We start from the raw sequence: 12,627 nt of genomic DNA on the forward strand, positions 1-12,627 counted from the left end.
ATATTTTTTTTATTGCATTTTCCTAAAACACTCTGATGAGATGGAATTATATGATGGAGAACAATATTGACCTTTTAAATGGACTGTTGGAGGACTGATATGATAAACCCAATACATGTAACATGCTTGAACAGTGAGACTAGTGCAGTAGACATTTTAGAATATATTTACTGTTTTGAAATTTTTATTGATACTTCAAGTATAAAATACGGCTTTAAGGAAGGGGAAACTTAGGTTTCTATATTGTGATGCAGAATGCTAGAAAGTGTGCATTGTAAAACTATGAAAAGTGATTGAAGTTGCAATATAATAGTAAATGTGCCAGGCAAGTAGGAAGCAAATTTATCTGGAATTAAGCAGTACCAACTGGCAGTCAACAGGCAAGTGGGACAAAAGACAAATGAGGGTTTCTGCTTCACCTGAGCTTTATATCACCAGCAGCCCTTCATTAGGTTGGTTGGCACAGATCTGCTTGAAAAGAGGTGATTTACTGTGGTAGTGCAAAACAGAGGATTTTCTTTCTTTTCTATTCTGAGAAAAGTGGATTGTAAAGTCTGTGTAAATATATGATTGTGACTTTCAGATCAGCCTGGTGGTTTTAGACTTGTTCAGTAATGTCATATTTAATCCTAGCTCATGCAGATAGTCACATTGGTAGCTGTAGTACATTGTGATGCAGAAACCCTGACCGGTGAAATTTGTTCTCTATGTAGATGTGAGATTTACTTATTTTTTCATCAATATTTGCTTACTTTTTTTTAAATTGTGAAATAACTGCTAAAAGTTTTTTGGTCTGTTTGGTGGGTTTTTTTTTTTGTTTGTTTGCTTTTTGTTGTTTATTTTTCTTAAATACTGATGCTGTAAAAAAAAACTTGTTCTTGTTCACCTCTAGCATAGTGATGGCGTACTTCAAGACGCTATGGTGATGGGAACAAATGAATTTTAGACAGAGTAAGGAAAATAATTTTAGGTTGTTCTAATCAATTTCTTTTGTGTTTTATGCTTGTAGTTTGCAGCTTTACATTGGGTGTGAATATTGAAGGTAATTTTTCTCCTTAAAATGTCTGCTTAAAATTGCAAATTGGTGTTTCAAGTACTTCTAATGATCAGTTGGCTTATGAGAATGCTCTTACCTAAGGAGAAGGTTTCTGCTGTGTCTATAAATTGTGTTGCCCTCAATCTTTTACAGGTAAATATTACACCTTCCATACATTCCAGTGGTGAATTCCCTCAGCTTATCCATCATGGTGTGAATGTTGGGTCCTTGCCGCCTAATGAGTCATATTTGTTGGCTCAGCAGAATGGCAACCCAGCTAATGTGTTAGAAACATCAATGAGATCCATTACTCCTCAGATTAATGGGAAATTCTGCAGTGATGACTTTGAGCAGCTGATCAGAAACATGTCCCAGGTAACCCTGTCATATAATAACCACAAAATACGGATTACTGATTATATGAAGATTAGGTTACATGTATATTTATTTAAAGGCAATTGAGTTACTACACAAACCACAATACCACTTATGTATAAAATAAAAGTAACCTTTTAGTTTGAGAAACAATTAGTAAATGAGAACGCCGTTGAAAAACTAGCCCTGACATAGTCACTCATGAGCTACTGTCCTTAGCTGACCAGTATGTGTATTACAGACCAGCATGCCATTATTTTTTCATGCTCATTGTAGAACTGCTGCTCTATGCTTGAGGGAGATACTTTGTCAGAGCATGCTCCTGTATGCATAATTAACAAAATCTAGATCTGTGACTGTCTTGGAAATAAAATGGAAAATTTTGACCTTGCTGTGTTCTGACCTTGCTGTGCATTGTTCTCTAATCTTTCTACTTTCCTGTAATAAGCAGAAATGGTGCACGAGTCCCTTCAGCTGGAGCTGGGAAAGCCCAGGCATATATTCTAGGATTTAGCTATTTAATCTGTAATAGAGCAGGATAGGAGAAGTCTAGTGATGTTCAGGAGAGCCTTTTTGCATAGTCCAAGTTTTTTTTCATCTTTCTGAAATTCATCTTCTTTTTCTGGTTTTGCTTAAAAGTTGTCCTGTACCCTCTAAAATAGATATATATACGCTATTCAGTCACTACTAAACCAAAACTTTGTATAGTTATCTTTTGTTCCCTGATTTCATCTTATGGGCTCTAATAATACTTATTTCTCAAATATTTTCTGTATGATAGCAAGAAATTGGAAATGAACAACTGTGTTTCAGTTATTAGCTTGTGTAGTCTTGCCTAGCTATAGTTGTCATTAGAAATTACTTTCCAAGTTGTTTGCCACGTTTATTATTGCTTTTCAACATTTTTAACCTTTGTTAATTTTTAACCTTTTTAACATTTGTACCCTTTTTTTCAACTTCTGCTGAACAGGGTCGTCTTGTTGAGACAATTGACCTTATTAAACCTCTAAGTGGTGGTCTGGGCTTCAGTGTTGTGGGACTCAAGAGTGAAAACAGGGGAGAACTAGGAATATTTGTGCAAGAAATCCAGGAGGGAAGTGTGGCACATCGGTAATATTACTACTGAATATTTTACTAACCAAATATATATGTGACACTGCAGTTCAGTTGTGTTACTGCTGTTATTTTTGTGTTACAAGGACATGTTTAAATGTTTCTCTCTTCATATTCTGAGCATCGTTGCAGATGTAAAATTACTTGCCACAATTTATGTGATGTTGGAACAGGCATCATATGAACTGTCCTTAATTTATAGAAACTGCAAATGACATTTCCCTGGGGTTTTTAAATAGGGAAAAAGAGGAAGTTACTGTTCTGTGTCATGCCTTTTAAAGTTGAAGTATATATTTTGCCATTGTTGAATGCACTGAAGAACAATTTGATGCAAAAAAGTCAGCTGTATCTGGCAGTGTTTGTTGGTAGAATCCCATTGAGCAGGTATGAAACCCAGATTTGACATCAAGCAAGTCTTTACCTAAAGTCAGGGATATTCAGAGATACTCAGCTGATATTACAGAAGCTCAGCAATTATAATGGTTTGCTGAAATTATGCTTTAGAACTTAAACTCAGATTCCACAGCTAATATTGAGAGAAGTGCCAAGGGAGCACACAAACTCAAAGGTAAATGGCAGCAGCACTGGTTCACTGCAGACTAATAAGATGTGTCACTGGTCCAAGCTGCTTTGTGATGTATTATGTATGTTGTGTGAAGAGGCTGAATCATGTTGGTGCTGTTTCTCACTGTGCTTTAGGAGATATTTTTGGATTATTTGTGATCTGAACATTCACTGTAAGTCTAATAAGAACATGGGCAAGAGAGACAAGAACATGGTATACAGACTTAATTGTAGTTAATCAGGTACAAAATGTGGCATGCTTTATATTTCTATAGTATTTTAAAATTTTTTAATATTTTTTATCTGCCTAATTTCCACTTTCTCTTTTTGTTTGTTTTTGTTTTGGTTTAGGTGAGGTTTTTTGTTTTTTTGTTGTTTTGGGGTTTTTTTCTGTTTGTTTGTTTCTTGTGAGTTGAAGCTAAATAGTTTTCTTTCTACCTGGGTGCTCTACCTGGGTTTCTTGAGTGTGGGTGCTCACAAAGGCTGTTGTAATAGAGATTCTTGTTTTCCTTGCTGCCCTTTGTTATCAAAGCATTGCCACTTCAGGATGCAAAGAAGTGGTGGAGGAAAGAGAGGGTAATTTAACTGTGTAGGCTTCATACACTTCCTTTGGAGTAGATCTAAGGACTCAGCATGTAATTTTACAGTGATGCTTCCTTTGTCAGAAAGTGAAGAGATTTTTGTAATTTGTTCAGGGCTTTTGTTTGGTTTCTTGGTCCTTCTCTTTTTTTTTTTTCTGTCATTTATTCTTTTCCTTTCCCGACCCCCCCCCCCCCCCTTGTTTTTCAGCAAAACAAAATCAGTATGTTTCTGTAACATACTGATGAAAGTGTGTTCCACTCCATGGTTTGATGAATATTCAGAATGGGTACACTGAACAAAGTGGGGCACTTGGTCTGTAAAGCAAGTGGCTCAAAGTCAAGGATAAACATAAGTTCCCAGGCTGTGGTTGGGAGCAACTGAGATTAATATGCTTAGTCTCGCATGGGGGTTCAGGGAGGGAGAAGAAAGCTGGCTAGGGGGTAGTCACCAGGGAAAAGTAGCAGTGGGATTAGCTTCACAGGGAGCCATCACCAGGGTGCCACATCAGCTCCTTTCAGCAAAACTGCAGCGGGGGATTAAAAAAGTGAGGGGTATAGAGACCAGGTTATTAAAAATCCTGGAAAATTGTCAAAATATTGCAATTTCTGTGGCAATGCTTCCTTGATTTTTCTTATTGTTTATTTTGTCATGTGTTTACACCTATGTGACAGAGATGGAAAGCTGAAGGAAGCAGATCAAATCCTTGCTATTAATGGACAAGCCCTTGATCAGACAATTACACATCAACAGGCTATCAGCATTTTGCAGAAAGCAAAAGATAATGTCCAGCTAGTTGTGGCTAGAGGCACTTTTCCTCAGCTCATCAGTCCTGTAGTTTCCCGGTCTCCATCTGCTGCTAGCACAGTTTCAGCCCATTCCAACCCGGTGAGTATAGCCCAAACATTTGTGTATTCAGTTCTGGACATGCATGTACTTACTGCATATAGTCTTTTGAGTCATTTTTTTGTAACTTGTTCGTACATTCCTTCACAGTTCTTGAGGTTTTTCTTCTATTTATCTTCATTATACCTTTTACCTTCAAAGACTAGAAAATATTCAGGCTTGCTGGGGGAAAAAAATCTTCATCTTGGATGTATTTCTTGCTCCCGTCTGCCAACTTACCTGTATCCAGTGTAAATACAGCATGTTTACCTTACTTGATGAAGCTTTATTTTGAGGTTGCACTAAACAGGATATTTTTTTCTTTGCATTCTGCTTGAGCAAACAATTTTTTGAGGCTTTGTAGTCTGATCTGCACCACCAACTGGATGGATGCTTTTGTGTTTGTGCCACTGTTGTCTGTTAGCATGGGAGCTCCAGTGAAATTACAAGATGCACTTAAGAGCTCCCCAAAAAGCAGCTCTGCTACAATTCCTTTCTTATGAGAGCTTTTGCACACCTAGGTGAAAACAACACAGTTCAGAAACATGGTGATATTAACTGTACTTTCTCTTACCTCACTCATGTAATGGATTGTCCTGGGATGAGGCAGCCTATATTCACTTTCTGTAGGTTTTACTCTTCAGTCTTTTGTGGCCTTTAAGGGAGTCAGTTACCAGAAGTATAGGGAGCAATCCGTCTGGAAAAAGGAACTGTTTCTTTAATCATTAGTATAAAACATTTAGTGAAGGAATGTCAGAAATATTCTTTGTATCTGTGTGTAGGAAGGCAGCTGACTGACCTAACTTTTCCTGCCTGCACATAGGGGAAGCCTGCTCTTCTCCAGTATTGCTGTGACAAACTTCTTTCTCTATGTGATTGCCTCTGTATTCACTGAACAGCTTCCCTTGCCTGAAAAGATGTTCCTTACAGACATCCCATAGCTGCTTCTGGTTTGTTAACATGCCTTTCCCAATTTTCATGTTCTCCTCATTTTCAAATGAAACATAGTAGGAGCAATTCTTTTTCCTTCAGGCTTTGCTTTATCATACTGACTTTATGTTAAGACTGGATTTCCAAACAGGTACCACAGGGCTTTGAGTTTGCAATACCTTGATTATTCAAAAGAAAAGCTTATTTTAAGATTATACCTGGTGTAGCACCAGCTGTGGTTTTAAATTTCAGACAAGTTTACTGTGGGAGTTCTTGTTCAGGAGGAAGAATACCATGAGCTTCCAGATGTGCCTTCAAGGAGTGCCCCATGTGAGTGAGCTAGGATTTGTCTGTCTTTCAGAGCAGTTTTACTCCTTTCAGAACACAGTCTGCCATCAAAATAACTTCATTATAGTGCTGTTGCCATTAAACAACCCAGAGGAACTTATTACATGGGGCATTTCTGTTACTACCTCCCTCACAATATTTGGTTCTGCTATCAGACTTAGAAATACTGAATTGGGATTTTGCTTTTTCCTGTGCTTTTTTGTAATGGCTGATGTGAACATGCACTTACCTGAAGATTTTAATTTCCAGTCCTGTGTGGTTTTTTAGAAGCAATATTTACTGACGGCAAAGGGGCATAAAGGTGGGCAGCCCTAGGCTGCTGCCTATATTCGTTCGACAAGTTCTTGGAAGGTCTGACCCATTATTCAGCTCTGGTTTGTACTAGAGAAGTTCCACCTGTTAATAGAATTAGTAATTTACTGATTAAATATTTTGTAATATCATACCTAACAGTAATTGTTAAAAAGGTATTATATGTCAATCTTCCTCCAATTTTCTATTATTAAAAACATACTCAAGAAATAAGAGAAAATAACCTGCACATTTCTATACATATATTAATAGCTTGTCTTGATGATTTTAAAGGTCTTTTTACACCTGAACAGTTCTATGATTCAATGTTTTTAATCATTTGCAAGCTTGTATTTATTCCTTTTAGGTTCACTGGCAGCATGTGGAGACCATAGAGTTGGTCAATGATGGCTCAGGTCTGGGATTTGGGATAGTGGGAGGAAAGTCAACTGGAGTGATTGTTAAAACCATCCTCCCGGGAGGGGTGGCTGATCAGGTAAATTCAACCTACCGCTGTTACTGTTCAGTAAGGTGTGAAGTTACTCTTTACTTTTATGATCAGACCAAATAGTGGTAGCTTTTATCCAAATAAATGTAAAAAAAGAAACAGTAATTACTGAAATTTTTCCTCTGTAAAGGTGTGTTTAGTGCAGCAGTCTCTGCATTTGAATGTTAAAGATGAATTAGTTTCTAAATCACATTTTCAGATCTAGTAACATTATATATGTTGTGTGCATTTAGAGTCTTAATTCTTTCACGAGTGTACTGGTTGTAATCAGGGTCGTGGGGATTCCAAAGATTGACTTGCTGTGCCCTAAAACAGCTAAGAGCATCTGCTTTTCTCTGCTGAGCTTACTGAAGCTTGGAGCAAGTATGTGGCTTCATGTGTCTGCTTCAAGACACAGATTCTACTCTTGCCTGGAGGGCTCATGTGAATTGAATTTGGTTATCACAGCTCATTTCAAGCTTGTTCATTGGACAGGTACCTAGGGCAGCATTAATGCTAGTAACAGGGCCTGGAGATGCATGGACAGCACTTACTGCTGCCCTCTTTCCCCTGAACAGGTAGATAGGTTCCTTTTACAAAACTGTCTCTGTAACACTCATCAAATGGTCTAAATTCATGTGACGCTTTTTTATTAATTAAAGGTTAATCAGTAAGAGACTAAACTAATGCAAAGCAATTTAGATAGCTGGATCACAGGAAGAGAGAAATGAATTTTATTTTGAAGTCATGGTTAATCCTGTTACTACTAGTAGTATTTTAGTATCAGCGCAAACCTGAATATGTGTTTGGATGCTGTTTTTTGGACGTGTGTTTGAAAACAAAACCTAAAGTTCTGCAGTCTACATGCAATTGTTAAATACCAGTAGAAGTAACTGTAGCTAAGCACATTTTTTTCTCTGTGCTTGGGTGATGTATTGAAAAAGGATCTCCTGGCTATCTCTCGGGAAATTCCTAGTAAAAGTCATGTGCCATTAGGCAACCCTCTTTTCTTCTCCTTGCTATCAGGATATTGGCTTGGCATCCAGAAAAAGTCATATGTCTTAGAAGTGACTAAGGCTATGTGCTATTTTTCTAATCGTATGGTATGTGGGAGAAATGGCAAATTTTTCATTATTTTTCCTCCAGCATGGAAGATTGTGTAGTGGAGATCACATCTTGAAAATTGGTGATACAGACCTAGCTGGAATGAGCAGTGAGCAGGTGGCACAAGTTCTAAGGCAGTGTGGAAATAGAGTGAAACTGGTAATTGCAAGAGGGCCTGTTGAGGAGCCACTTCTACCAGCAGTTCCTCCAGGTACACCAATACCCACCGCTACACCAGAGAAACAGGTAAGCAACAATGAACATATGTAACCCATTGCAAGCTTCCTTTATTTTTAACTGCTCTTAGAATCTTTTGTGTTTATGTTCTCAAAAGCTAGGATTTTCGTTCCCTGTAGCACAAGTCTCATCTGACAGTCTGGGAGAGTTTAAATGCAATGAGTCCACAGTGCAAGGAACTGTATTCTTGAAGACTTTTGGGATTAAGGTTTAGGACTTCAATAAGTATAATCTGATTAACATCAGATTTAAGAACAGATTTGTTCTGAGTTGCTTGTAAGGCTATGTTATTACATTGGGACAACTGAAGCAATGCAGTCTTTCCTTCAGGACTAAGCTGGTTGACTCTTTAGCATTTCTGTCTGCCTGCCCTTTTTCTGTATAATTTAATTTGTTCATCAGAACTTTTCTCCCTGTGCCAAGCAGCACACAGATGCTAATCCTTTCCTGTATCACCTTTCACTGCTCATTTGCTAGATGTTTTCTAAAAAAAAGTAAGCCAGCTGCTACCCTTACTCCCCTGCTGATGATTGTACTTTGTATCTTTACTCCTCTACAACTGTCAGCCACTTAAAAAATGCTGTAAATATTATCATGACTTGTCAGCTCAAAACCTCTACCAAACAGGTAACTTGCATGTTTGTAACAAAGTCTGGTTTCATGGGATTCTGAAAGAGTACTGTTTTGCCACATATGGCTATGACTAGATACATTTAAATGTGAGTATATGAAGTAAATTAGTGAGAGAAGAAAACGTTTGTTGTTTTTGAGCCTACCCCTAGATAGAATTTTTTGTTTTACTTTTTCCTGTTGTTTTTCTAGACATTTTGTTCAGTTCTTCAGAAGAGAAGTCCTTGCAATTTATGCATGATTGTTATGTAACAATTTAGATGGTGATACCATCATTTTGTCTCTGTCCATTGTAGTAATATCTGTGAAAACTTAACATATATTCAACCCCTGTTTTGTGGCTATAAGGCAAAGAAAGTTAATTTTAACAAGGAGATTTCTGAGCATCGAAGACAAGAGACAAACTGGTACTTCTGTGTCATTACAGCACACAGAGATGTAAAATCGTCCTGCATTTTAGATAAAGGGATTAATATTTAACACTAGTATTATTTGTCTGAAATGAATCTCTCAAAATAAAGCTGAATTTGATAACTTAATCTGTGTATATTTCTGCAGTATTTGCCTTTTTGAGGTTAGATGGTGCAATGTTAGAAGATGTATCTGCAGCTGCAGAATATATGCGATTTCTAGTACTGACAAAATAGCTGAAAGCAGCAAAGGGGCATAATTTGAGGTTTTTGCCACCTTCCCAATTTCCATACTTTTCAAAACCTCTTTCTGGTACTTCTTTCCTGGCAGGAGGTAGGCTATTTTTAAACTGCTCCTACCTACACAAAGTCACATTATTGGAAGGAGCACCCTGTTAATAGTCATGCAAAACTCATTGGTTTGGGTCTGGAGTGAAGATGATGATTCAAACAGCTTGATTTTTAGTTTCTTCCTATCAGATATGGTGTAGGTGAAGTCTTCATGATGCTCTTAAAACTATTATTTGGACCAGAATGGCTTTGGAAAATGGGTACTTCTTTTCATGTTACCTGCAGATATCTATCTTGTAAAAATTCATGAGGCTATGGGAATTGGATCTTTTTTTAGTGGCATTACCTGTGGCCAGAATAATCCTGCATTTTCAATGACAGGGATGATAAATGCATTAGAAATTTATTTTTCTTGTGTTCAATATAGTTTCTGGTGGAATTGCTTGGATAAAGAGCTCAAGTCAGATTCTTGGGAAGTAGCTCTCCTGAAATCTTTTTTGGCACATACTTACCTAGTCAAACTGGCTTCAGTTAGTTGGCCTGGTTGCCATATTAGCACTTAAAACAAAGTCTAGCTGCTATTTGGCATGCAGAAGGGGCAGAATAAAAACTATTCATACAAACTCCCTATTGTTAAAATAGGATTTTAATACATATTCTGCTTTCATTAACAACAAGTAATTAAATAGCCCCAAAATCCATTGTTATTGCAAGTCAGAGAGTTATAGCAGATAATAATGAAGGTTGTAATTATTGAGCTAGCTGGAAATATAATTGCTGTGTGCTAAAATGAAGCTTTTAAGCCTTTCAAAAGCAAGAAATATAATTGCCTGACTAGTGATAGCTTTTATAATATTTTAAATTTGCAAGTTTTAAAAAGATACCTATAGGTCATGAACAGAAATTTAGACAAATAGAATAAAAAATACAATATTTTTTCTTTTTAATAACACTAAAGCTAGTTCTGAGGAGGTCCCAGAAAGTCAGCAGGCTACATATTCATATATGTATATATGTAAGTTACTGTACAAGAAATTAATTGTTCAATTTGTATGAATTTTACCAGTCATTTTAGTCATTAAATAATGATTTGATAGGTTAAAGATAATATCCCAGAGCAGTGGGGTGAAGGGGGATATGACCTGCTCTGCATTGCTTTACCATAAGGAATGTTACCTACCTCTTGCTTGTCTGATGAACAGCAAATAAGAATAGAAACAAATTTCATATTTCTTTTTTTGTGTTTTTATCTAATTTTATATGTTACTGACATTAAAGAATGTGGTGAATCTTTAAAGGAAAAGAGCTTCTTTTGTAATCCCCCTTTTCTTTTTAGGATGATGCTTCTGTTGATAGCTATGAAGATGGGGAGAAATTCAATGTTGAACTCACTAAAAACAGCCAGGGCTTAGGAATAACTATTGCTGGTTATATTGGAGACAAGACATCAGGTAATTGTTGATTCCTGCACTTTATTGTGCAGTCTATTGCATACTATTGCATCAAAGACTTAATTTTGATATAACTTCTCTTAAAAGAACCCTTAACGGTCTAAAATCTATTTGAAATTTGAAAAAGAAGAGGAATGGTTTTCATTTTGTAAAAAGGATGTTCAGAATAAAAGCAATTTTTATTAAAAATTATTAAAAAATCAAATTAAAAGAGCAAATTATTAAAAAATCCCACCTCAGTATTTTTAAATCAGTTTTTATCTTCACTTTTGGCTAAACTTCTGCTTACGTGTTTTTGAAAAACAATGGTAAAATAGTTTGAGCCCTTTCTGTTAGAAGTAGCCTTCTTACAAGGCAACACAGTACCATTCTGAGTAGTTTTAAGAGATCGTTATTAATTTTTAAATAATGTGCATGATGCTGCTAGCACATCACAAATTCTTTACTGACTTCTGCATATAATAAATATTTCTTCACCTGTGGGCTGTAGCAGACAATAAATAGGTTTATTTAAATAAATAAGTGCAGAAATGTTCACGGACAATTGCTTATTTTTACTTTGTAATTTCCACTACATTTTTTACAAAAATAATCCAGAGCTCAGTTAGGCTTCCTTAGGGGAAATTCGGCAAATTCAGTAATACTAGGAAGGGGTGTCTTTTGAACGTGTCATAAAACTTCTCAAAGAGCTGTTACTTTGACTTGTATCCACTTGTATATTGTTTCAAAAATGTACATTCCATAATTTTGGCTGTTTCTAGCTGTAATATTTTGGATCAGAAAAAACTGGATTTCCACAGGACCAGACAGTAAGAGTTTGTGTAAGTCCACTCTTTAGCAGCTTCCGGTTGAATTTCAAAAGGCAAATTAAAACGTAGAACATTTATAGATCCGAGAGCATATTTTGACTGATTTAGTGTTTGAGTACCATTGGTCTTCAGTTTGAATTACTCTGCTGCATGTAACTATGTTAGAGAATATTTTTGTCTCAGGAGCTAGTTAGGTAACTCAATTTTGTGACATAACAGTTACAGAACAACTTTGCTGTCAAAGAAGCAGCAAAATAAAACTACTGGACAACAAATAACATTTCTGAATTTTTTGTGAATGACAAATAACTTGTCACGTTCTCTTACAGTTGTTACAGGATATAAGAATGCTTGGAAGTTAGGAGGCCAGCCATGTAATTATGCACAAAGCCTGGGCAAACAACCTCTTAAAAAATCCCCCCCAACCCTCCAAAAAAAAGAAAACAAAAAAAAAACCCACAAAACAAAAAAAAAAAAAAAACAACAAAACCACAAAACAACCCAAAAAAAACCTCCCAAAAAACCTGACAGAAAAAGAGAGACTTGTCAACGAGGTGACTTGAATATATGTATAATCATATTTTTCCTAAGCTGAGTTGAGTCTCTTTCCTTATAACTTCCATCATATTCAGGGGCCAGTAAAAAATTAGCTTGAGGTCTGCAAAGGCTGTGACATCTTTTAAAATACATTTTGTAGTGGATTGTCTTCACATCAAGTATATTCATTTAACAGAGTGAGAACATTTGTTGAGAGAAAGTAGATGCTGTTAAAATTTCTGATGCTAATGTTACAGGCCTGAGACCATCAGAGTGATTCCATGCCAGTTTATGCTGTTATTTTTCCTAATTCAATGTAAGCTGTGCAAAATGTGCATGTAGGAACTCCATATATTTGAGCTGTTGAAGTTATTTCAAAGCAAGTGTGTTTTTCCTGAAATGTTTTCTTTTTGTGAAATATCCCTTCTGTAGGTGTTTTCTATATATTACTTTCCTTCTGATTCAAAAGTAGTAACTAGTTAGTAAGTAAAATGTTTCTATTTTGATGGGTGTTTTTTTGTTTAATTTTGTTGTTCTGTTGGAGTTTTTA

General features: G+C 36.2%; 1 protein-coding gene across 5 annotated transcripts in view; it reads left to right on the forward strand.

Moving 5' to 3' along the window:
* Window positions 1–12,627, forward strand: part of MPDZ (multiple PDZ domain crumbs cell polarity complex component) — a 94,910-nt gene that overhangs the window by 15,229 nt on the left and 67,054 nt on the right. For 4 of the 5 annotated variants that reach the window (XM_054002996.1, XM_054002997.1, XM_054002998.1 and 1 more), the window contains exons 4-9: window positions 1,190–1,411; window positions 2,382–2,521; window positions 4,342–4,555; window positions 6,489–6,617; window positions 7,755–7,958; window positions 10,617–10,731. In XM_054002996.1, coding sequence (XP_053858971.1) covers window positions 1,190–1,411; window positions 2,382–2,521; window positions 4,342–4,555; window positions 6,489–6,617; window positions 7,755–7,958; window positions 10,617–10,731 — 1,024 coding nt within the window. The remainder of the gene's footprint in view (window positions 1–1,189; window positions 1,412–2,381; window positions 2,522–4,341; window positions 4,556–6,488; window positions 6,618–7,754; window positions 7,959–10,616; window positions 10,732–12,627) is intronic. The other variant, XM_054003001.1, reaches the window with a different exon arrangement.

The sequence above is a fragment of the Vidua macroura genome, chromosome Z, assembly GCF_024509145.1.
Source record: "Vidua macroura isolate BioBank_ID:100142 chromosome Z, ASM2450914v1, whole genome shotgun sequence".
Lineage (NCBI taxonomy): Eukaryota > Metazoa > Chordata > Aves > Passeriformes > Viduidae > Vidua > Vidua macroura.